The sequence below is a fragment of the Daphnia pulicaria genome, chromosome 11 (assembly GCF_021234035.1).
Source record: "Daphnia pulicaria isolate SC F1-1A chromosome 11, SC_F0-13Bv2, whole genome shotgun sequence".
Classification (NCBI taxonomy): Eukaryota; Metazoa; Arthropoda; class Branchiopoda; order Diplostraca; family Daphniidae; genus Daphnia; species Daphnia pulicaria.
In genome coordinates, this window is record NC_060923.1 from 3,865,778 (window position 1) to 3,888,952 (window position 23,175).

Sequence of the window (23,175 nt, forward strand, 5' to 3'; positions counted from 1 at the left end):
ACCAAACCTGAAATGGTGTTAGATTTTAACTAAAACTTATTCCCTCATCTTATTCCCTTATCCTGTTTGAGCGGTTTGGATTTTTAGGGGGAATTTGATTTTTTATCATTTCTAATTTCTATCGATATTTTGTTATCGTAACGTAAGCATGCTGATTACGCTGATCAGAAGTGTCGTCTGCTTTCGCCGAGTTTAAAAAAATAAAATTTCGAAAAAGTCAGAGACAAAGTTCCAGATTTACATTGTTAAAGATTATTTTGTTGTTGAGAACCGTCATACTCCATGCTGTTTAGCGGGTAAATAAAACTAAGAATACAATTATAGAATGATTGTGGCCTTGTGGGACCTATAAAAGAGTTAAACCTGTTCCAAATGTGTGAAATGTCCTGACTAGCATTCATCATGTGATTGCCCTGACGATGCATGGCAGTTTGTTTGCCGCATGTAACCTTTTTCTTTTTTGGCAGATTTGAGGCCAGAGCTAGCCGTAATAATCACACAATATGCAAATTTCTTGTGCTGATTGAGCAGCATGTCACCAGCAACATTCCATCTCATCACTTGGGTAATGATTTTTCGTGAATTTAATTGACCTGCGACCTACTAGATATTTTAATGCTGCATGTGTCAATGCAGTGCATTACATGGGAACCTTAAATTCTCCCAATTATCAACAATTACCAGTGTCTCATTTTCAAGTTTTCCTGACTTGTTGTTATTCTGTCAATATTTTGTCGTAACCCATTTTCTATTTTATTTAGATAAACAGCATCCCTCTTGATTGGAGAAACTACCGATGTCGGTCGAGTTACGGATCTCTTTTTCCCCTTTCTATAAATGTCCTCGTGTACGCCCATGTGAATGTGTGTGTATTCACGAGGACACCCTTTTTACCCTATCCCGTCTGGTGATGTAATTTAAACTCTTCAGCGGATGGATGGAGCAACTGTGGATGCCTGGCTGTGGATTTCCCAGGCATAAAGGTAGGACGCAATTGATCTCTATTCTTCTTTTTGTACAATTTTGGGTGGCGTTGGTTATAAATAATTCGCAGGTATGGACGCTAAACTCTATTACTAGTTGACTAATCTAAGAATAGCCGCTTTCTAAAGAAATAATACGAAAATAACGAAAAACCAAAAAATGTATATATATTATTTTATATTATTTCGTACATGACACATGACATTGCAGAAGTAAGAACAAAAGGCGGGAAAATGTTGGGAATGTTCGAAATTGATTCGGATACATTTTGACACGGTTCTTTCACCACTGTCTATAAAAACTTACGCTAGCTATCACCGCGTAACGCACGAGGAATGAATTATGGCTCGACGTGAACAGTGTCAAGGAGGTCTAGTTGGAAAAATTTCAAACTTATTTAAAGAATAGATTCCCTTTTAAATCGTGAAAAAAAAATCGTTTTCATCATGAGATAAATTTTCATGACATTACTGTATACATATAGTTAATTTAGTCTTTTCAAATAAAATATTTGTCACCGTGATAATAATAATTGAGAATACTGCACAAGGGCTTATGCTCACATTAGGAGGAGGGAAAGATGGAATTGAAGGCGTAACTCATTAAACATTTCGTCCACTTGAAAACATCCGCCACTGAATTAGCGTCCGACAAACTTTTTGATATTTCGCATCCGGTGAACGATCTGTAAAAGACAGTGCGGTCGTTCACCGGCTGCGGCGTCCGGAAATTGTTCACCATACGATCGCCGACTTCGTCTTTTAGATTCCTGAACTTGGCCAACTATACACCAAAAATCTTCAGTTCCTTTTATAAGTTCGAAACTATGGAAATAATTTATAATTTGCCTGTTTTTCGGAAATTTCAATAAAGTTGTCGAAAACGGTCCAGGTGACGATTTCATGGCAAAGGGGAGTAGTCAACGAACCGAAATAGCGAAAGAAAGACGATTTCTGTTTGGGCATGACGTCCTGAATCGAAATCGGTTTCCTCAAAATCGTTTCGTCGCCGTTTTTTGTGACTTCGCCGACTTGGTCGGTGATGGGCATAAAAGATTTGTTGTCGCCCAATCCCACCTGTTGGGGGGAAAAAAAGAAATCTGTGTTATTATTGCATAAAACGACGGTTATTATTATTCACTTTGTAAATTTGGCAAAGAATGTAGCCGGGAAAGGTAAGCGTATTTAATAAATTAAAATCACCTCGACTAAAACTGCAAAGACGGCCAGTCCGTCTTCTGCGGGCAATCCTTGCATACTGGCTTGAGCGAAGGATCCGTATTTGGAATTCCAATGAATAATATGAAGTTCAAGTGGATGGCTGTGATGAAATGTAACCAACAAAAAGATCAAGTCACAGTTATTTTAGATCTAGATCTAAGCACCACCTTCTGGATTTGATGCGATGTTCGCTACCTAGTGTAGAATCGACTCCCCAGTGCATATGCATCTGGGCGAAATTGTACGTGCCGTTGAGTCCGCCACCGGTAATGTGGGGTATTTTGTGCTTGGGATAGTCCTCCGGCAAATTGATTGTCACTATTTAAAACAAAAAATGGCAATGACTATAGATAGATATAATGAAACTAGGTCACAATTAAAACATTAAACGAATTCTTTCCATGGCCAATTCTGAGGAAAACGTTCAACAACAAAAAAAAAACACCAACCGGTATGTCCGTTGTTAACCATAGTCATGTTGTTGATGTGGCCGTAGTTGTGGAACACAAAGTTCGGGAATGCAGCGAGGACAGTCTCTTTTGGCTGGATGTCGATAGGCGATTGCCTCCTCGTGGCGCAAGTCGGGAATAGACGTGGCCAATTCATTTGATCTTCGTGAATTCGTGTAATGATGAGTCGCAATTGCATGGGCGAAATGGATGTGAATTAGGAGCTTATAGAGAGTTTAAAACATTGCATGGAAAAATGTGTGTACCTTTGTGTGTCCATTTCGGCTTGTTAGCTAATAGGCAAAGAAAAAGGAAATATTCATTTTCTATTTTTATGTCTTCATCTTCAGACATTTGCGCATGTATAATAACTAACTGCTGGCAGCAGTTGGCGAGAAATCGCGAGAAATAGTAACTTACAATCCCACTTACAACCTACATTAAAGAATGACTGATCGGAATCTATTTTTTTATGTAACGTCCTCTCACACATATCTGGAATGAGAGTTGACCGTGATTCCGTCGTGATAAACCAGTTTCCAGAACTCGTAGAAAAGTGAGAGCGAACAGTTTTTGTGTGTGTGTTTTTTTCTTAGCTATCATAATTTTTCACTCGTCCTTTGGACCCAAGTGGGGTTCACTAAACACATGTAGAGCAGCAGCTATAGCAACGGCACTTTTTTGTCTGGCCCTTTTTGCACGCAGCGAGATTGTGTTTAAAATGAAAATGATCGTGATGTTAAACAATGAGACAGAAAAGCGAAAGCAACTATCAATAGTTTCGGACCGAATTTCTCAGACGTGGTGGGTCGAGAATATATTAGAAGGTCATCACGCCAATAGCCAAAGATTTGTTAGCCGATTCAACTCGCTTTTTTCTCAAACAAAAGAACTAAGATTAAAAATTAACGAAACAAATTGTTAAAAGTGAAACTATGACCTCGTCATTATAGAGCGCAAATAATAAAACTAGCTCCAAAAATTCAACAAAGAGAATTGAATGCAACAAATTATATCTTAATGAATTTATCTGTAAGCATGATAGGAATTAACAACCTTCCCGAGTAGAGAAACAACAGACTTCCATAAGCAAGGGAAACTTAGCCCAAGGTAGATTTCAAATCGAGCAAGAATGAGTTAATAATTTGGCAAAAGATTTGCAGGAGATTTCGGTGGAAATTCAAATAACGAATAGCGTCATGCGTTACATCACTTTCATTGACCAAGTTGGCATACGTGAAATGTTTCTATGATTTCTCAGCAAACTGAATGATTAGTCTCAACTCCCCTTGGTTACTACAGAGTTAATTTTTCTGTATTTTTCTAATTGTAATTATTTCTAAAAATAAACTACGCCCATGAACTACGGTACAGCACTAACTGCACTATACATGTTCCAAAAATAGTTCCCCCATCAGATAACTTGCATTTTGAAAGTACGCTATAAAATACCTTATGGTATAAATATGATTTCACTGTGCTCGTGAATGACTTATATTATATTCCGTCTAGAAATGACCAAATTTGAATTGCGTCAATACCTCCTTAAAAATTTTATGACGGAATATTTTATGAACAATCTGGTACGAGTAAAAATGAATAAAAGATTACTAACGTTCTTTATCCGTCTTAATGTAGTTCCAACTCTCGTAATAGCTGTAACTCTTAAGTGGCCGTTTATTACTCTTAGGGCTGTTGTACCCCGTCTGTGATGGCGTTGATGTCGTGAGCGCCAAGAGTTGCAGAACGACGGCAATTAAAGTGAGACCGCGAATCACGCTCGACTGTGCCATCTGCGTAACAATTAAGTAAGGATAATTCGAAAGAATCACATCAATTATCCTGGTGACATTAATTTTCTATCGTCGCCTACCTTGAACAAAACAATTTCCCCAAAAAATTGAAATTCAGATTATCCGTAAAATGGTGAATGGGTTTCCGGCGTTATCGTTTCGAATTCTGCTGTTGAACAATAATCGGAATGTGCACAAGATGATTGGTCTCCTCCGAGCTGGGAAATGTGCCACTATTGACGAGGAGGCAAAGCAACAAGTATCCTCAACAATGTCTAACGGCCGAATCAACTAGACCAGCAGTCAACAAATTTGTTTTTATCGACTGGCCAGCAGTCGATCTACAAGTACACACAACTTTGGTTTTCCTTTTTGTGTCAATCTTGTTGATTTCGCTCTAGTCGGCTACTTTCCATTCGCGCCCACTTGATCCTAGCCAAACGCCTTCTGACCGGTTTGTAATAGAAACGATTCCAGATTTTTATCCAACGTGAAGGGAGGCCCTGACTGAACATATCAGTTATAAATACTCTACGGCACGAGAGCTTTAGGTTCTTACAGCAATTTGGTCACTGACTTTGCCAACGGCTAAATTCGAGTCTCTCAAACAGCGGGGAATTGCGCACCAATAATAACTTTCTAGTGCAGCAATTTTACACGTGAATGGCGACTATCCTAACGTTCAATTCACCAGCTACTGTTACAGTCATCATTCACTGTCTCCTAAATTCTGTAGACGAGACTGCCTTTCTTACTTTTGGCAGAAATATATTCAAGCAGCATAGGTGATGATTTTGTGGAAATATTTAGTTGTTACCTGTAAATTAATTTAAGTACCGAGAATTTCTTTTGTAAACCTTTCAAAGATCAGTTTCATAAAACATCACTTTTAATTCATTGACTAAGGAAAGAAGATTGAGCTTTTGCAAAAATATATTTGCCAATGCGTTGCTGAATATGCTAACATCTCGGCTATTAAACAAACTATTAAATAAATTGATTAATGTTAATAAATATGCATTTGGCGTAGCAATCCCTTTTTCTCTGAATCAGTCGTTTGTTACATCATCAGTAAATAATTCAGATTTCAACGATGGAGTTTGTTCGGTTTTCCTTTAAAGTGACTGCGCGCTACGGCCGGGGATGAAACCGCAAGTGTTGAAAGCTTGGTCGATTTCTCTCCAGTCGCCGGTGTTTCTCTTCGTGTAACAGACTCCATCCGCGTGAGTGAAGTGGGTGCATAGGGGGTTGGCGATGCAGATGCCTCCGCATTGCTCGCCGAGGCTGGGCATGGAGCCGATGACATTGCCAACAAAATGGCAATTGTTGTCCCAGCGAACCAAACCGTTGTCGCCTATCTTCCAGAATCGAGCGGACACGGTGGTCATCGATACGGCTGCCATGAGCAGAAAAATTGACAAGACCTTCATCCTATCAAAGGTTAAAAAAACATAAATTGATTTACTGGTGTACAACAAACTTGAAAGTCGTTCTAGATAGATAAACTTACATTTTATTTTGAAGATTATAAGGCAGGAGATGGAACACAAAGATAAACTGATGTTTCCTGGTTTGAATCTCGAGTCGAAGTGATTCTTTTATATACTGTCATCTGCCATGTATAGTTAGCTGTTTCTGTGGTAGTGTTGACGTTGTTTCCCTTTTAACAAACGTTGAATTCCCAACTATAACCTGTCGTTGACCTCGGTTGACCCAGGGCACCTAGAATACCAATGTTCGTGTTTCCAATTGCTGTCGCGATAGTTGTTAATCGTAGCACTAAGGTAGTTATTATTCGTAGTGTTTAAATTGTAATTACGTCCTTGAGGACCGTGACTCCGCTTTCCCCGTATTGATTGATTAGGTGGAACATCTCAATTTGTCAGTTCCCCTTTCTCTCTATTGCAGGTTATATTTCATCGGCCTATAACTCCTCCCTTATCTCATTTTGGAAATTGACTTATTCTATGTGCAGCACCATAAAATTGTCTCCCGCAATATGTCCATAGACGATTTTCCGCGAATTGCAACTTTCTTGTTATCAAATTATATCGGAGACGATGGAATTAACTCTACCAACAAAAGTAGCTATATACAGCGTGGTATAACGGCATCAGTTTGGATCATGTAAAACGGTGGGACAAAATATCAGGAAAACCCAAATAAAATGATTAGTTCAATTCAATAAAAAGAATGATTTCTCCTATGTTCCTCGACGATGGAGTTGTTATCGCGCATTCACCTCCGGTTCGATGGGGACTCACTCTTTAGAATGTTACACATTTCTGTATCGCATTGGGTACGTACACAAGAATAGATTAGTGGAAAACCAGAACTAGGACTTCGCAATTTCCTTTTTCAGTGTCCATCATTAATTAGGGACCTCGTAACCTTCGGATACTCTTGACTAGAAAATCAATCGAGACATAATCAAGAGCTCAGTGCTGTACTATCGTTACAGACAACCGATATCAGTCTAGAATACGAGGACGTCATACGATGATCAAGCAGGGAAAAATCCCCACGCTGGAAAGTTGTGACTGTAATTGTTACTGGTTTCGCCACACCCAAATGTATATAATAATTGATCTCTGCACGCCAAGCTTGGTATAGTTTTTTTTTCATATCCAAGAACTTTCTTAATAATTGTTACAGTTTTTGAAGAGGTCATTAACGATCTGTTGTCGGCCCGGCTCTTTCAACAGCGCAACCAGGTAGCATATAGATGTTATTAGGATACCAGGGTATATTCTCAATAAATAAGCATTGGAATATTTCCACAGTTGAGTAGCGCAACTTTACACTAGATAACGCCACACTACAAATCAACATACATAAGAAATACTCCGCAGTCCCGCTGCCTGTGCACATTCTATTGTCCAAGCGATTAAGAAACTAAATTTGAATTAAAAAAGGATTTTCTGTAGATCTACTATATGCGCACAGTTAGAGTTTTCTAAGTTAAAATATGGCTAAGTATACGGATGTAGTCAAGACAAGTTGAAAACCACCTACACATTCGCTCTACTTTTAAAAGCAGCCGAAAAGAGCAAGTAGCTGGACAGCGAAGGAAAAGGATGTGATGGGTAACGAGTGCGGAATTTCGCATCCGCCAGGCGCCCTGTAAAAGACGGTGCGGTCGTGCATCTTCTGAGACGGGCGGAAGTTGTTGACGAGGTGCTCACCCTCTAGATTCTCAAGTTTTCTAAACTTGTTCATCTAGACACATATAAAGACCATCAGATTTCATGTACGTATAGATTACAACTTTTTTCACAGTGCACTGTAGACATGGACAACTTGCCTGTTTTTCGGAAACTTCGACCGGAGTGTCAAATACGGTCCAGATGACAATTTGTTGACAGAAAGGAGTCGTCAACGAGCCGCTGTAGCGATAGAACGACGTCGTCTGTTTGGGCAAAAGTTCTTTGAACGAAACCAAGTTGGTTAAAACAGTTTCATCGTGATTCCGGAGGACGTCACCGAGTTGGTCGACCACCGGCCGGAAAAATGGGTTTTCTCCGGGGCCAATCTGTGTAACATTACCCATAGTTATTGATTAAGTGCGGAGATATGTCTAGAGTTTATGCACCACCTTGAGAAAAATCCCCAAGACGGCCAGACCGTCGGAATGAGCGGTAGCATCGGCAAACGTCCCGTACTTGGTGTTGAAATGAACTAAATGCAATTCCCCGGGGTAGCTAAATAGAAAACACGAATCTTTTTGGGGTATACATCTCTTTGTATAATGCTAATAATAATTACCTTTTGGATGAGATGATGTGTTCGCTTCCTTTGGTAGAGTCATTTCCCCAGTGCAGGTGGAACTGGGCGAATTCGTATGTGCCGTTCAGCCCGCCACCGGTGATGTAGGGAATTCTGCCTTTGGGGAATTTCCTTTGCAAACTGTACATTGCTGCCAGCGACAGTGAAAAATGGATTATTATTTTTTAAAACTATATCCAATAAAGGAATGAAATATGATGAGAGACTAACCGGTATGTCCGTTATTCATCAGTATCATTCTGTCAATGTTGCCATAGTTGTGAAATCTAAATTTGGGAAAGGTTTTCCTCACAGACGATCTTGGATTGATGTTGATTGGTGATTGCTGTTTACCTCCGCACGACGAACCAGTCAGATTAGCCCAAGAGCCGGAATCTTTAAATCAAACAAAATGTTTTTTACGGAAGCTATAGTAGCGCTGGAATTGGAAATGAATTGGTGACGGTGTACTTACTTGCATACCACTTATTCCAACTGGTTCCTGTCGATTTGAATAATTAATATAATAAAACATTCATTAGCACGCAACTGTATCAAAATGAATTGCTACTCTACATTAACCCAAAGCATACTTACCTTTTAAATTTGACTTTCCATAAATCCAGTGTTCGAAGGCCGAACTAGGGTAAGCCTCGTCCGACACCGGAAATCCGGTCGTGGAAATCAGGACGAGAACGAAGACGATGAACATGATAAAAGGGCAGCAAGTTAAGCTCGATTGCGGCATCTTAATCGAAATTACAATACAAAATTAGTCACCGACAAAAAGATAAAAATTAAGGGCAACATTGCCGCTTACCATAGAAACAATTAATTTCCGATTGAATTAAGTATTGACAGTCGATTATTTTGTTTGCTGGTAAACTCTATTTGGCCGTATAGTTCTAGTCGTTGGTAATTTTCTGCGACTGTCTTCAAGAGTGCCAAGTTACCTCTGACGGAACTCGATAATCACTGCATAAAGTTGGAGATGCTGCGCCAACTTTTAATACCTGAGGGGAGCCGCCCGTCAATAACGTCACACTCCAGAGGGAGGGAAGGTGTCCCAACAAGATTTTGTGATGGGGGGAAGAGACGAGAGGGGGGGGGGGAGGATTTAAAATGTTATGTTACACGTGAGTGACGTCATTTATAAACGAGGCGAACCCTGAGACGACTTACCATTTGCGCGGTCGAGATAACCCCTACTCGTGTCCGATAGCTCGCAACGTGTTTCTCAGACGTTCAACTAATAAGAAACGACTGGAAATAATAACGACGCGCAAAAAAAACAGTTGTCGCCCTCAGACGAGACTTGTATGGTAATTCTGTGTATAATTGATGCTCTTTCTAGAGGTTAAATAGACTTTGACTTTGTGATGTGTTATTATTGATAACAGCTAGACGGGTCTATCTCACTCCGTCACCGTCTATCTTTCTGTCATTCGTCAAATCATCTGTGACCATCGCGATCGAAATGCGCAGAAAATAAAGAGTTAAAATTACCGTTAGCCATTGTTCTGGTATAAGAAGGAAGAAAAAAACTAACACATACAGTGTACCCTCATGAAGTTTGGAAACACGGCGCAGTAAACATCGGCGCGTTCGCAAATATGTTTCCAAGCTAAAGTGTATGGTACTTAAAAAATTCAAAAAAATTCAAATATGTCAATTATTATACTTGAAACTTGCACAAACGGTAGACGACATAGTCGTCTACATTTGGACAAAGTTTCAAATTTTTTAAATGAAACGCTGATTTTGCCGATATCAATTATCACGCCACCTTGGCTGTATTTCCTAGGCATAAAGGTAGGACAAAATTGATCTCTATTCTTCCTTATGGACAATTTTGGGTGGCGTTGATAATAAATCGTTACGTATTAGTCACAGCGTAGTATATTTATTCCGATTTATTCCTGATGAGCTAGGCGGTTGACTGCAACTGTTTTCTCTCTCCGTTTTTGTTTTTTCTCAGTAAGGGTTCACTAAAAATCTCATTTGTCGAACGACTTCAGATCAGGCTTGTTTTGTATCTCACTACTTTTTCTGTGGGTAAACCATCACATTTGAAAATATTTGAACTTTACAAAACTTGAAGCAAAGTACAACAAAGACAATTTTTTTACCAAGGGGGGCGGGTTTACGGGTTATTATCGGATGCTCGTGACGTATTTCTCAGACCCAACTAAGAAACGACTGTGGTATGACTATGACATCGCGAATGGACGTCAACTTCGTGATGTATTGTTATTGAAAACAACAAGACCTCACAGATTTTTATCTTGCCTGTCTTTCGTTGACATATCCATAACTATCGCGATCGGAATTTGCGGGAAAAAATACAGTGGTAAACCGTACAAGCAGATGCAACAGGGACGGGTCAAAGAGCTGAAATCACCGTTAGCCGTTTGTGCTGACAGTATTAAAGCTGCAGTAAAGAAAATAAGAAATATCTTGATGGAGTCAAATTCAAAAGTCCAACCATTTAAAGGTAGTCGCTGTGCAATGCCAAATTTCTCCATTTAGGATAACATCTGATTTCCTTGTGTAAGTAATACTGTACGATTCGATCCCAAACGGTTTCTGCTGTACAAAATAAAAGGTTAAATTCCGTATCTAGACTTTATCCGAACCTTCAAACAAAAAAAGTAAACCCGTATGAGTCCTTTTCTCTTCTCATTGTGAGGTACAATGTTGAGTTGAAAATGTAAAATTTTTTTATTTTATTTGAAGCAATATGGTAAACGGCATAACAAGGGAAACTGTAAGTCTGGGAAACAAACTATAAATAATTTGATTTTTAAATAAATTTCCTGCATCCGGATATAATCGTCTGCGAATTATTTCTTCACTTGATGACCAAAAAAATGGGGTGATTTATTTTCCAAATAAAGTGAAGCCAATTATACAATAACTCCACTTGATTGCATCCAATAATGGAGTCCAAGTGATGGGCCAAGACCTAGGGATTTCGCATCCGGTAAATGACCGGTAAAGAACCGTGCGGTCATTCAACGGTTGTACAGGGCGGAAGTTGTTCACCAGAGGCTCTTCTACATCGTTTTTGAGACTCCGGAATTTTTTCAACTGCACCGGAACAAAATATTCGATACTGTAGCTTCATCAATTCAAAAATGTACAAACACTCTAACTTAGGCCTACCTGTTGTTCAGAAATAACTAACGGATTATCAAATACGGTCCAGGTGACAATCTGGTTACATTTTGGAGTGGTCAGCGAGCCACTGTAGCGATAAAACGATGTAGTTTGAGCGGGCAGCAAATCTTTCAATGAAACCAGATTCTTTAAAGTGGTTTCATCTCCATCGGCTGGCACTTCGCTGAGTTGTTCCACAAGTGGCCGGAAGGCATCGTTGTCTCTCGATCCAATCTGTTGTCACCCAATGATAACGGTATCAGAAATTTTTATCGAATTAATTACCCTTTACTACAACATTTTTTATCACGCCACCTTGAGAAAAACACCTAAAACAGCAAGACCATCTGAATGTGTAGTGGCATCAGCATACGTTCCATATTTGGTGTTGTAATGCACCAGATGTAGTTCAGCTGGATGGCTACCAGAAATGGACAGTGTTTTAAAAATCGAGCTAGTTATTTTCTATTGTATCATACCTTCTGGATCTAATGAGATGCTCACTGCCTTTACTTGAGTCACTTCCCCAGTGCAAGTGAAACTGAACGAATTTGTATGTGTCGTTCAACCCGCCGCCAGTGATAGATGGCACTCTGTCCGCGGGAAAGTTTACCGGCAAGCTGTACACCGCTGTAAAATTTAAAATAATAAAATAGAAGATGTAGTTGAAAGGAAATGAATTAAATTCCCATGAACACTAACCGGTATGTCCGTTGTTTATCAAATCCACCTTGTCAATGTTACCGTAGTTCTGGAACGTGAATTTTGGGAATGATTTCCTTACTGACTGACTCGGCTGAATATTGATTGGAGACTGACGAATACCACCACACGACGAACCGGACAAATCCGCCCAAGCGCTGGGATCTTTTGGGATGTCGATAAAAATTAAATTTTAGTTATTTTTGAAGACCCTGACTAAGGCTATCATTTCCCTCCGCCGTGTTAAATTATAAATATTGTTAGGAATAAAAGGTTAGTAAAATTACTAAAACGATAAAGAATTCGCCATTACTGTTGTAACTCCAATCGGCGGCTAGAAACAAAACCGAAAAGAAATGTTATTTAGTTTAAAAAATGATTTTATTTGGATAGTTAATTAGACTCTTTAATTAACCTTTCGATTCTAGCGACCAGAATTCGAACATGGAACTATCGCGCGGTTTTTTCGGTACTTCATTTGTCTTGTCGTCCTTATTTCCGGAATCTATTTGTAATCCAGTAGATAACAGTTTTGGATCTAGCGTAGTCGTAGTTAGTGTCTCTTGTGTAGAAGATTCGCCGATGATTGGGAAACAGCTCACAGTCGCCAAGTATTGAAAGACGATGAAGATAATAGTCAAGCTTTTAAAACTATTTGGCCATGACATCTGAATCGAAATTATAATAAAAATTAACGACGTTAAAAGTTGGGAGATTTGAAAGCGTTCAACTAACACTAACTCGCTGATCGAGTACGAATAAAATCATTTTAATTGAATCGAAAGGTATGTGCTGTCTCTCCAAAGGCGGGATGTTTTACTTCACGTCAGTCAGCTGAAAATTGCACTAACAAAAGTTATCTGAATTCTCTTATGAATTTCAACGATGGACAGAGGCAGGAAAACTTGTGTCGTTTCCTTGCCGATGTCCAGCGATCGAATCAACTATAGACTGGCAGTTTGTAAATGCGTTAGTTATATATAGCATAAGCCCCATCACTACCATACTACTGTTGTTAAGCTGTTAATTTTTTTCGTCCACAGTCTAGAGGAGAGAAAGATAGCGACACGTCTGTCCTCGGAGACTATCAGGTCGCCCTGAAAGTTCACATCGTCACATATGGGGCACGTTTGTTTATTCCTGTCACAACATCAACTTAAGACCTTTTTCTCGAACTGTACCACACTAGACGGATATCGTGTGACTTACAACCGGACAGTAGATCAACGACCGACATCACTTCAATCATGCACTTGTTTCTTTAATTTTTCCGTGCGTGTATGTCGGTGTGTTTCCGTATACAGCTCCCACCATTATATCCCTTGTCCTTTTGTCATTCACATTGGTCCTTTCAGTTTGCTTAGCAATTACCTTTTATTATAATAGGGACAGAAACTGAACTGTCAGAAACACAACAAAATTATGTCTCACCAGCTAGTAAATGGTATACTGTCAGAATCAATCATTTTTCTTCACTGTGCATATAACTAAATTATTTGCTAACGTAATCATCACTGCCCTATATTTTATATCGGGATAATTTGCATGTTCCCTGACAGTCCGTCAAGCGAAGTAAAATCAATTAGTATAGCTCTCAACTCCCAAACTGGAAAACATTCTTGAATTAATAATGCAAAAATTTGCCTTGCTTTGAAGAATTAGGCCTACAGGTCACAGACATCCGGAAATGATATTTGACGGCTGTTAGAAATAACACGAGATGGAGGGGTGGGGCGGAATGAACGTGGGATCGTGCACGTCGCCAGCAATAATAAGTGTGTCAAGTTTGAGAGGGGATTTCCCTAGATTCACGGGGTCCGTCGCACCTATACAGACATCGGTTCGGCAAGTCTTTTGTCGAACATTTTTCGTTTAGAATGAGGACACATCCAACCTTTTTTGACATGTTTTTAGTTTCTCCAGTCGTATTCATCCGCATTCTCATATCACAAAAAGCTCAACTCGTTCACTACGGCAGTAGAAAATAGAATAATTGTACCAAATTGTCGAATCTTTTGTGGCATTTTGAAGTGAGGCTTTACGTTACGTGGGAAATTATGTGGCGGAATCAACACGGCCGAGATCGACAGGAATTGTAGCGATGGGGATAAGGATGATCGAAAATGCCCAGAAATCGCGTTGCATAATTTTTGAACGTCGCCTTACTCCACTTGTACGCTTCCGAAAACGGAGAATAAGAGTTAACTGAGGGCGGGTGAGATAAGGGAATGTCGGGTACACTGAACGATCTGTAGAATACTGTGCGGTCGTTCACCGGCTGCGGCGGACGGAAGTTGTTCACCATACGATCGCCGACTTCGTCTTTCAGACTCCTGAACTTGTTAACCTGTACGTGTAGATAATAAAATAAGAAATCAAAACACACAAGCTAAAAGCGATTCAACTCGACTTGCCTGTTTTTCTGAAATCTCGATCGGATTATCAAAAATGGTCCAGATGACGAGTTCCTGGCAGGCGGGAGTAGTCACGGAGCCAAAATAGCGGTAAAACGACGAGATCCTTCTGGGCAGCAAGTCATAAAGTGAAATGGGTTTCTTGACAATTGTTTCGTCGCCATTATTGACAATCTCGCCGAGTTGTTCAACCAGAGGATGGAAATATTTGTTGTCTTCCGGTACCACCTAAGGGGGGAGGGGGTAATTTGGTTAATCTAAAGAATTAAGAATAATCAATTATTAACCTATAATTTACCTTGGCAAAAACTGTCAAGACGGCCAAACCATCGTACGAGTATTTACTAGCTTCCGCGAAGGATCCGTACTTGACATTCCAGTGAACTAGATGCAGTTCTACCGGATAGCTGCGATGAAAACGTCAGAACTTATTACATTTCTATCCATTTGTAAAACTAGTGTACCTTTTGGAATTGACGAGATGTTCGCTGCCTTTAGTAGAGTCACTACCCCAGTGCAGATGGATTTGGGCGAACTGGTAAATGCCATCCATTCCGCCGCCCGTGATGTGCGGCGTTTTCTTTTTGGGATAGTAAGCCGGCAAATTGTACGCCGCTGTCTTGAAAAATCGAAGGAAACAAATCAAAATTGGACATGAGTCACCGTCACCATCGAAATATCATAAATGGCAAATCCCAACCGCTATGTCCGTTATTGATCAACGCCATCCGGTCGATGTCCCCGTAGTTGTGGAACTTAAAATTCGGGTATGTGGTCCGGACAGTCGAGTTGGGATGGATGTTAATTGGCGATTGTTGCTTTCCTCCACAGGTCGGATATTTAACAGGCCAAGCATCAGGATCTTAGCGGGATTTTAACAAATAAGCTTTGATTTTTATAAATAAGAAACATTTGAATTTACCTTTATGACTCCAAGAAGGTTTGGCTGTTTTCATGAAAAGAAAAGTTAAAATATTTTAGTTGGTGGTGTGATTCAAGAGTGGAATTAAAACCAGTCACGCTTTTGGCTATTTTCGTCCCACTGTTGCGATAGGACACCGCGTCCTTTTTTTTCGTCTGTGTTGTCCGCGGTTGTCCGTGATAAAACGAACGTGATTTTTCAGACAATGAAACAAAGAACCAAAGATCCTTGAACATTTTCCATCGTCAAAGAAAAGCTAACATATAGGGACAGACACATCACGATTTTTAGATACGTTTAGATATGCACATTGGGCAATGGACGATACGACTTTTCTAACAAGATCACGTTGTGGATAATAGACAGAAGTCGCTAGCAAAAAAAAAAAAAATGGAAAGAAAGAAAATAACCCAAACGAAAAAAAAACAAAAAAACTAGACGCCATGATTTATAAGTTCCGGTTTTCCTAGTACAAATCTAGAGCAAACAAAACGTACGCCATCGTTATTTGAAAGTTTAGCCCACATATCCCTACGCCCGTACATCCATTTTTAAATATTACGACTCTCCTGCAAATTAATTGATCCTTTATACGTATACTTATTACGTTTGGATTCCGGCTTTTTGTAATTGTTGTATTTCCTTTTGACTGTTTCAGCTGTCGTTGGCAAAGCTTCTAGCGTATCGTCCGTACTATTGGGTGTCACAAATCGGAAGCCAACCAGGAAAACAATGAGAATCACACTCGGTCTTGGCATCTGTAATATTTCAATGATAATTTATAAATAATCAAAGTGACTGCTCTAATAATCTTACCGTGAATCCTCTTAGATCTTTTAGGCTAAGCGAAGTGATTATCGCGTTTGTTCTCGGCTCTGTCGTCCGCGGAAGACGTTTCCATGCACCTCACGTTAAAGTTCACGATAATTCCGGATAACTCGAACGGCCACGTTTCCTCGATGGTTTTACAATCAAAGCAGAACCTGCCGCGTATGCGGGGGAGGCAGAGCGATGAGCTTCCTCAACAACGTCTAATGGCCGAATCAACACGACCAGCAGTCCGCAGAATTGTTTTATACCTCCAAGTAAATCTGAATTCCCTTTCTCTCCTTGTCAATCTCGTTTCGTTCACGTACATGTTACTTTCTTTTCGTCTACTTTGGAGTAAAAACGGCAGCGGACCAGTTTAGCGTGATTTCTAAGTAGAGAGGCCGAGATGATACAATGTAATAAGCATCAAAATCTCATCACCCGTTTTTTGTTTGCCGACTAGTTTTCACTTGTCAACGCTTGACGGCCTGTTCTTCCAACTATCGATTGGCAGTTATATCAGTTATCAATAGGAATAAATATCAGTATGGCTTTGTCAATTAATAAAAGTGTAAACTGATCTATTTGTGTTGGAAAGTTACCAAACTGTGCGCAAGTTTCACCGACAGATGTTAGTGAATTTGTTTCTCAACTCGGTCAATTCAACATCTTTCTACCTCAAAGACATTCCCCAGGCAAAATCGTGTCTGTGATTATTCGCTGATTGAACCTCGCCATTCAAACAAAACAAAATTATTATTATCACACCAGGACCAAAGGTGCGCATGGGTTAACCGATTTCCCCGTTCTGAATTAAATGCGTTTCACTTTCTATTAATCGGTGAAATCAGCAGACATTTTTTTAAACGGTTGGATAATATCCAGAAATTTCTACAGTCCTTGGGCAATAAGAACATTATTCATTTAAAATCAAATCAAATGACCGTGGGTTTTCCACTTATACTGGAATACAGCGTCGGTAGTCCCGTACTTTTTTCTATAAAACAAGAAAGGGCCAAAATGTGATGTTCTATTGAATGCGCTAGAAGATTCCATACATATATAAGTTATAAGTTTATAATTTATTTTTTAAATAATAGCAATCTACGCCTTATCTATAAGACGGTGTGCATATCGATAAAAAGGTTCGTTTTTTTTACTGCCACGGCGAGAAGGCAAAATTGATTATGCAAGTGGTCCATGTGAACGCATCCATGAATGGTGTCGAAGTGAAGGGCCACGATTGAGGGATTTCACATCCGGTGAAAGACCGATAAAATTTAATCCGGCCGTTCAACAGCTGTGCAGGCCGGAAATTATCCACTAGGCTCTTGGCTTGATTGTCTTTAAGTTTCCTGAATTTAGCCAACTGTGACGGAAAAAATGCAAATATCAGGTTTCTATCTGTGCAGTGCTGTTAAAGGTAAGTCTCTCTCTATCACACCTGTTTCTCAGAAATCTGAATCGGGTTGTCAAAAACCGTCCAAATGACGATCTCGTTGCAGAGGGGAGTAGTCAGCGAGCCACTGTAGCGATAAAATGACGTGGTTTGTCTGGGCAGCAGATTTGTGAACGAAACCAAGTTCGTTAAAGTGGTTTCTAATTGAGACGTGATAACCGAGTCTAGTTGTTCAACAAGCGGCTGAAAAAACGCATTATCGTTGGGACCTACCTATTTTGTTTGACAAACGTAAATATTACAATTCGATAATAGGGTAGGGTACGCAGGAATATTAATTAAACCGATAGGAAAATCCCCAAGACGGCCAGTCCGTCAGAATGAGTGGTAGCATCGGCAAACGTCCCGTACTTGGTGTTGTAATGAACCAAATGCAGCTCAGCTGGATAACTAAGGGAGTAAGAAATAAGAATCCGCAAATAAATGTGATTGGAATAAATGATTAAGTTAGAGTATAATAGTAACATGCAAGTATATACTGTACTAACCTTTTAGAATTGATTAAATGTTCACTGCCTTTATTTGAGTTGGCCCCCCAGTGTAAGTGGAACTGAGCGAAGTTGTATATGTCGTTCAACCCACCTCCACTGATAGATGGCACTCTGTCCTTGGGAAAGTCTTTTGGCAAGCTGTACACCACTGTATAAAAATAATGTCGTTATTAGAAATGAACGAATTAATACAGGGAAAGGCGTCCGATGCAATGGCTTAAACTGTCAAATCCCGAACCATTTATTGAAATCTATCTGGCTTGGTAGATTCTCGTGTCGCGATTTGCTGTGTTGTGCGCCAGTGTCACACCCTAAACTATGAAACTGTTTTGATAAAATAAAAAAATAAAATAAACAAACCGGAAGATCCACTATTAATTAATCCCATCTTGTCAATGTTGCCGTAGTTTTCAAACGTGAATTTTGGGAACGCCTTCTTTTCACTCAATCTTGGTTGAATGTCAACTGGAGATTGCTGTTTAGCACCGCATTCTGACTTTGGCAAGTTCGCCCAAGCGTTGGTATCTTTAAAAAAATTCAAATTGATTACAGTTTTCGAATTTTTACATGCATATCATTCCCACAGTTCCTCGGTCTCAAAGCATGTTCTTATGGGAAAACAAATAATTTTGTATTACCTTGATAATTCCAGCCGGAAGCTGTAATCAGACAAGTGAAAAAGCTTTTAAGTTGACAAATACAGAAAACAGAGTTGTATTATACTTTATACCTGTGGCTTTTGTTAATGATTTCTCAGGGCTCCAGTGTTCAAACATGGAACTAGTAAAAGTCTTGACCGGTGCTCTGTCGCCAACTTCCTCGAAGCGATCAAATGTTTTCAACTTCTTTGTAGCAAAAATTGGTAATGCTGCTGTAGATGGCAGCCAAAGTCGCAAGAAGAGGACGAAAATAGCAAGATTGAAATTCGTGCTCAACCGTTTCATTATGTCTACGAGCAGGATTACTTAGATATAGAGAATGATCAAATGGTTGAGACGCACTTGCGCTTCTGACTACTTCGTGGTTTAGGACTTGAATGCGTTGTCCCCGTTGTCGCGCCGATGATTTTATTTCAAGATAGAAATGCAGCAAGTTTACTCGTTTGCGTCCTGTTTTCAAAGGGTGCGACTTGGCCTGATGGATGATTTAATCACGCGATTATTTGATTCTTCGATTCTTCTTTCAAATTCATCAATCTCTATAAGGAAATGGGATGGTCAGTAAGAATGGTTTGTGACTTTGGGTAATAACCAGTTTCTCGGCTTCTCGTCTCAAGTTCAGTAGAATAACTACATTTATGATATGGTGATGAACAGTTATTTCTATTACACATGCATACATACCATTTCTATTACATACTGACCACAAAAAATCTTTGTTTTTTGAACAATTTTGCTATCTGCATTTCAAAATTATTTCAATTTTAATCCTCCATTTTAAGGGACTCGTATGCGTTCCCGATGTCATCCGTGATATTATTTCTAGATAGAAATACAGCAAGGAATTGTTACTCGCCATCTATGGATGTCCCGTTATATGCTGCTTCACTAACAATTATTTGGTCGCGGAAATATTTCGCTCTTCTTTCCAGTCCAATATCATTCAGGGAAGAATAGTCGTTGATGAAATGGGGAGGGGGGGGGGCCAACGAGTTTCTTCGTCAGTGGTTCATGGTTCAGGCCCAAAGTTCAGCAATATAACACTTATATAAGGTGCCAAACAGTTATTTCGATTAAAACTGCACTGACCCTAAACAAACTTGTTCTGTAATCCACTTCTTGGATCTTGGATCATGGACATTATAAAAAAGCGACCGGTTGAATATATACGCATTAACATAGTTTCGTTCTAAATACTCGATCAATCAGCTTGTTGATTGCTCGCGACTCATCCTGCTCGATTTTCGAAGAAACATGAATAAATACGAGAACAGAAAGTGTGGGTCGCGGATTTGCGGTTGACGTTGAATGCTTGGCCGCTTGGTGGCGTAGGCTGCCATCGCGTTCATGGCGTTCATCGAGGACGCATATCGTTTTTTTTTTTTTTGTCAAAGTGAAAGTGGCAACGCTGAGTCGCTGACTTGATTCAAATTTCTGCCGTTAACGACTTGTGGCATTAATTCAAAGGCGTCATCTGCATTACTGCATCAGAAGAAAACCCTTCGTAATTATTTCGGTGCTACAAGGATTTCAACTTACAGATATATTGCATACATTGCACAAATTCATTTAAACTTAGTTGAGAACTCTACTCTGCTTTCTTGTAAGTTATAGATAAGATTGCTTATCACATTCAGCTTGACTAACAGTTTGATAACTCTTTGTCAAAATCGAGAAAGGCTATTTTACCAACGGTTGCCACTTACGCCTCAACCAAACAAAGAAATGGCTAGCAAGATACCCGGTTTTACTTCGGGACTGAAACCCCCTTCGACTTCCTCTTCTTTATCTAATCTTGCCAAACGACGAGGTCCAGAGGTGTCAACAGTACAACCGATTGAAAAGCGTCCAAGAACAACAGATGATGCTACAACCAGTAAGTGAATTTCTCATTGCTTAAGACATTTCAATTCATTGCTTTTTATTTTCCCCTCCAGCAGCTAGTAGCCACCAGTCATCGAGTAGTATGATGCGTTCAAAATCATTCAGTAACTTGGCCACTACTGGGCAAAATGGAAAATCAACAACTGTGGGTAGGGGTACATCGACAGCCATCAAATCTCATGCATCTTCAACTCTTGGCCGCCCAGGTTTGGGTTGTATTACTAAAAAGGTGGACTCTATTTCAAATGCCATCACCAACAAGGGTGTTAAATGTAAGTAAAAGATTGAATTTATGCAAGATATTTTTTTGGTTTGATGACTATTCATTTGTTCAATTTACTCTAGCCAAACCCCTAACTCTGGAAAGTAGGATGATTATTATCGAGAAGCGCCTTGGAGAGTTGGAAACCGAAAATGCCGAGAAGAAGGATACCATCACTGTGTTAGACTCTACCAATAAGAACCTCGAGGTCCACATTAAGGACAAGGAAAGTGCAGTGAATATTTTGTCAGATGAAATCGACACTTTGAAGAGTAAAATTAGGTAAGTTATTAAGCCTTTTCTTTATTTATGTGTTAATAATCTCTTTTCTTATTTGCAGGGGGTTAGAGATGTCGAGTGCCACTGAAAAAACTCTGCTGGAAAATAAGATTCGAGAATTGGAGTTCCTAAAAGGTCGTCTTGATCGTGAGAAGACTAGTCTGGAAGGTGAACTAATCGCCTCTCAGAAAGAAATTGTTGGATTAAAATGCTCAATGGCTGAGATGAGCTCAGCCTCCGCTGGTCTTCGCGCGGAATTGGAGTCTCTTCAGCGCCACTTAACAATCGAACAAGCTGACAATGCTAGGTTAAGAAATGATCTGTCTGTGGCAACAGCAGACATTCAAGACTTACAAGTAAGTTTTAGAAATGATTTTATTATTCCTTTTTCTTAATAATTTTTTTTTTTTTCAAGGCTCGACTTCGGCAAGAAGAAACTCAAAGACGTCTACTGCACAACACAGTTCAAGAACTGAAAGGCAACATCCGCGTATTTTGCCGAATCCGACCCATCATTCCTTCGGACAAAATGCCCGGAGGAAAAATCGCGCATTTAAACGTCTTACACGATAAGTCTCTGGAAGTACACAAACTGAATGCTGACATGACTTTGAATGAAAGCTCAATGAATGCTCCTGCAAGTGGCAAAGGACCTTCAAAAATCGACTTCAATTTTGATCGAGTGTTTGGTCCTAATGCAACTCAACAGCAAGTTTTCGATGAGATTTCTCAACTTATTCAATCGGCGTTGGACGGTTACAACGTTTGCATTTTTGCATATGGGCAAACTGGTTCAGGCAAAACCTTTACTATGGAAGGTTAGTTTTCCCTTTATTTTCTGTTTAAGAAACCAACTAAATGTGGTTCTATTTCATTTTTCTACAGGCGGAACTGCTGGGTCTGAATCAGACGGGATGATTCCACGCTCTGTGCGTTTAATTTTTGCTGCTTGTGAGGCCCTTCGAGCCAAAGGTTGGGCCTACAAGATCGAAGCTTCTTTTTTGGAGATCTACAATGAACAAATCCGCGATCTACTTGGTCCTTCTGGAGGAGTTCACGATATTCGAATCGTCAACAACGAAACTGTCGTCACGAATCTTAAGGTAAGTTAACTTTTTTATAATTTCTTTGTTTTTTGTGGTAAAAATTCAACATTTTTCTACACAGGTTGAAGAGGTTACAAACGAACAACAGGTACAAAACTTACTTGCCAGGGCTCAGCAACAGCGTGCCGTCGCTTCAACCAGTTGCAACGAGCATTCTTCTCGCAGCCATAGTGTCCTGCGTCTGAAATTGACAGGAGTTAATGCTGATACTACTGAGACTTCGAACGGTAAATTATTTTACATTCCTTTACGAAGTATGCAATATTTAATTTATCTTTGAAAACGCAGGAGTCCTTTACATGGTTGATCTAGCGGGTTCAGAGCGCCTCAAGGAGTCTGGTGCCACGGGTGACAGATTGACCGAGACGAAGCACATTAACAAATCTCTTTCAAATCTTGGCAACGTGATCATGGCACTTGCAGCCAAGGAAAGCCATATCCCATACCGTAACTCAAAACTTACTTTACTACTTCAGCAAGCATTGGGTGGCAGTGCTAAAACGCTTATGTTCGTTAATGTTTCTCCCAAAGAAAATTGTACTAATGAGACCGTTAACTCTTTGCGATTCGCCGCAAAAGTGAATGCATGTCACATTGGAACCGCCATGAAAAATAGTTAAACATTCTCTTTTGGCCAAGCATTTGAACTTACACTTAACGAACAAGATTGCAATTACCCTCTTTTACTAGTAGTCTAAAATTTTGTCCTTTTTGAAAAATACATTAATTTACTAGACTTTATTTTTCTCCTACACAGTTTTACGATCTATCATGATCATGTAAACAGATGAACTTTTGCTTTGGGTGATTGTCCAAA

General features: G+C 39.7%; 6 protein-coding genes across 10 annotated transcripts; 1 reads left to right on the forward strand and 5 right to left on the reverse strand.

Annotated features, from left to right (window-relative positions):
- Positions 1–1,126: 1,126 nt before the first annotated feature.
- LOC124315414 (carbonic anhydrase 2-like) lies at positions 1,127–4,773 on the reverse strand. Of its 2 annotated transcripts, XM_046781079.1 has the most exons (8): positions 4,527–4,767; positions 4,269–4,446; positions 2,920–2,946; positions 2,654–2,815; positions 2,372–2,522; positions 2,187–2,304; positions 1,833–2,060; positions 1,127–1,767 (listed from the first exon to the last, which is right to left on the reverse strand). In XM_046781079.1, exons 2-8 carry the CDS (start codon positions 4,444–4,446, stop codon positions 1,549–1,551), a joined length of 1,083 nt encoding a protein of 360 aa, XP_046637035.1. In that variant the 5' UTR covers positions 4,527–4,767; the 3' UTR covers positions 1,127–1,548. The 2 variants fall into 2 exon arrangements, with proteins under 2 accessions (XP_046637035.1, XP_046637036.1); XM_046781080.1 differs by lacking the exons at positions 2,654–2,815; positions 2,920–2,946 and having other exon boundaries at positions 4,527–4,773.
- A 2,405-nt stretch (positions 4,774–7,178) lies between these two features.
- On the reverse strand, positions 7,179–9,195 carry LOC124315446 (carbonic anhydrase 2-like). Its single transcript, XM_046781125.1, has 8 exons — positions 9,032–9,195; positions 8,809–8,959; positions 8,687–8,713; positions 8,443–8,607; positions 8,212–8,362; positions 8,042–8,147; positions 7,751–7,978; positions 7,179–7,665 (listed from the first exon to the last, which is right to left on the reverse strand). Exons 1-8 carry the CDS (start codon positions 9,032–9,034, stop codon positions 7,477–7,479), a joined length of 1,020 nt encoding a protein of 339 aa, XP_046637081.1. The 5' UTR covers positions 9,035–9,195; the 3' UTR covers positions 7,179–7,476.
- A 1,783-nt stretch (positions 9,196–10,978) lies between these two features.
- Positions 10,979–12,999, reverse strand: LOC124315372 (carbonic anhydrase-like). Of its 2 annotated transcripts, none has more exons than XM_046781015.1 (8): positions 12,814–12,999; positions 12,488–12,740; positions 12,386–12,406; positions 12,073–12,237; positions 11,850–12,000; positions 11,686–11,791; positions 11,377–11,604; positions 10,979–11,301 (listed from the first exon to the last, which is right to left on the reverse strand). In XM_046781015.1, exons 1-8 carry the CDS (start codon positions 12,838–12,840, stop codon positions 11,092–11,094), a joined length of 1,161 nt encoding a protein of 386 aa, XP_046636971.1. In that variant the 5' UTR covers positions 12,841–12,999; the 3' UTR covers positions 10,979–11,091. The 2 variants fall into 2 exon arrangements, with proteins under 2 accessions (XP_046636971.1, XP_046636970.1); XM_046781014.1 differs by having other exon boundaries at positions 10,980–11,301; positions 12,808–12,999.
- A 119-nt stretch (positions 13,000–13,118) lies between these two features.
- LOC124315401 (carbonic anhydrase 2-like) lies at positions 13,119–16,362 on the reverse strand. The gene is made up of 8 exons (XM_046781060.1): positions 16,225–16,362; positions 16,016–16,166; positions 15,409–15,432; positions 15,187–15,348; positions 14,951–15,101; positions 14,785–14,893; positions 14,487–14,714; positions 13,119–14,419 (listed from the first exon to the last, which is right to left on the reverse strand). Exons 2-8 carry the CDS (start codon positions 16,164–16,166, stop codon positions 14,141–14,143), a joined length of 1,104 nt encoding a protein of 367 aa, XP_046637016.1. The 5' UTR covers positions 16,225–16,362; the 3' UTR covers positions 13,119–14,140.
- Positions 16,363–17,228: 866 nt separating this feature from the next.
- On the reverse strand, positions 17,229–19,214 carry LOC124315406 (carbonic anhydrase 2-like). The gene is made up of 7 exons (XM_046781068.1): positions 18,899–19,214; positions 18,807–18,827; positions 18,529–18,693; positions 18,166–18,316; positions 17,962–18,067; positions 17,663–17,890; positions 17,229–17,587 (listed from the first exon to the last, which is right to left on the reverse strand). Exons 1-7 carry the CDS (start codon positions 19,110–19,112, stop codon positions 17,375–17,377), a joined length of 1,098 nt encoding a protein of 365 aa, XP_046637024.1. The 5' UTR covers positions 19,113–19,214; the 3' UTR covers positions 17,229–17,374.
- A 1,039-nt stretch (positions 19,215–20,253) lies between these two features.
- On the forward strand, positions 20,254–23,094 carry LOC124315188 (kinesin-like protein KIFC1). Of its 3 annotated transcripts, none has more exons than XM_046780685.1 (9): positions 20,254–20,430; positions 20,503–20,703; positions 20,765–20,983; positions 21,057–21,255; positions 21,314–21,608; positions 21,668–22,070; positions 22,138–22,355; positions 22,420–22,585; positions 22,647–23,094. In XM_046780685.1, the coding sequence occupies exons 2-9, from the start codon at positions 20,553–20,555 to the stop codon at positions 22,976–22,978; spliced, it is 1,983 nt and encodes a 660-aa protein (XP_046636641.1). In that variant the 5' UTR covers positions 20,254–20,430; positions 20,503–20,552; the 3' UTR covers positions 22,979–23,094. The 3 variants fall into 3 exon arrangements, with proteins under 3 accessions (XP_046636641.1, XP_046636640.1, XP_046636642.1); XM_046780684.1 differs by having other exon boundaries at positions 20,255–20,430; positions 20,507–20,703; XM_046780686.1 differs by having other exon boundaries at positions 20,255–20,430; positions 20,507–20,703; positions 20,768–20,983.
- The last annotated feature ends 81 nt before the right edge of the window (positions 23,095–23,175 follow it).

Coding starts and splice junctions, on each gene's coding strand:
- LOC124315406 (XM_046781068.1), bottom strand. CDS start 19,112: ATGAAACGGTTGAGCACGAATTTCAATCTTGCTATTTTCGTCCTCTTC. Junction 18,317..18,528: donor AATTAATAGTGGATCTTCCG/GTTTGTTTATTT, acceptor ATTTTTATACAG/TGGTGTACAGCTTGCCAAAA. Junction 17,891..17,961: donor TCTTGGGGATTTTCCTATCG/GTTTAATTAATA, acceptor CAAACAAAATAG/GTAGGTCCCAACGATAATGC.
- LOC124315372 (XM_046781014.1), bottom strand. CDS start 12,840: ATGATTTTATTCGTACTCGATCAGCGAGTTAGT. Junction 11,792..11,849: donor CATCTCATTAGATCCAGAAG/GTATGATACAAT, acceptor CATTTCTGGTAG/CCATCCAGCTGAACTACATC. Junction 11,605..11,685: donor TTTTAGGTGTTTTTCTCAAG/GTGGCGTGATAA, acceptor GGGTGACAACAG/ATTGGATCGAGAGACAACGA.
- LOC124315188 (XM_046780685.1), top strand. CDS start 20,553: ATGGCTAGCAAGATACCCGGTTTTACTTCGGGACTGAAACCCCCTTCG. Junction 20,704..20,764: donor AACAGATGATGCTACAACCA/GTAAGTGAATTT, acceptor TTTCCCCTCCAG/CAGCTAGTAGCCACCAGTCA. Junction 20,984..21,056: donor CACCAACAAGGGTGTTAAAT/GTAAGTAAAAGA, acceptor AATTTACTCTAG/CCAAACCCCTAACTCTGGAA.
- LOC124315401 (XM_046781060.1), bottom strand. CDS start 16,166: ATGCCAAGACCGAGTGTGATTCTCATTGTTTTCCTGGTTGGCTTCCGA. Junction 15,102..15,186: donor GATCAATAACGGACATAGCG/GTTGGGATTTGC, acceptor TTTTCAAGACAG/CGGCGTACAATTTGCCGGCT. Junction 14,894..14,950: donor CATCTCGTCAATTCCAAAAG/GTACACTAGTTT, acceptor TTTTCATCGCAG/CTATCCGGTAGAACTGCATC.
- LOC124315414 (XM_046781079.1), bottom strand. CDS start 4,446: ATGGCACAGTCGAGCGTGATTCGCGGTCTCACTTTAATTGCCGTCGTT. Junction 2,305..2,371: donor CATCGCATCAAATCCAGAAG/GTGGTGCTTAGA, acceptor ATTTCATCACAG/CCATCCACTTGAACTTCATA. Junction 1,768..1,832: donor TTGAAATTTCCGAAAAACAG/GCAAATTATAAA, acceptor TTTGGTGTATAG/TTGGCCAAGTTCAGGAATCT.
- LOC124315446 (XM_046781125.1), bottom strand. Junction 8,608..8,686: donor TTGGAATAAGTGGTATGCAA/GTAAGTACACCG, acceptor TTTGATTTAAAG/ATTCCGGCTCTTGGGCTAAT. Junction 7,666..7,750: donor TCGAAGTTTCCGAAAAACAG/GCAAGTTGTCCA, acceptor ATATGTGTCTAG/ATGAACAAGTTTAGAAAACT.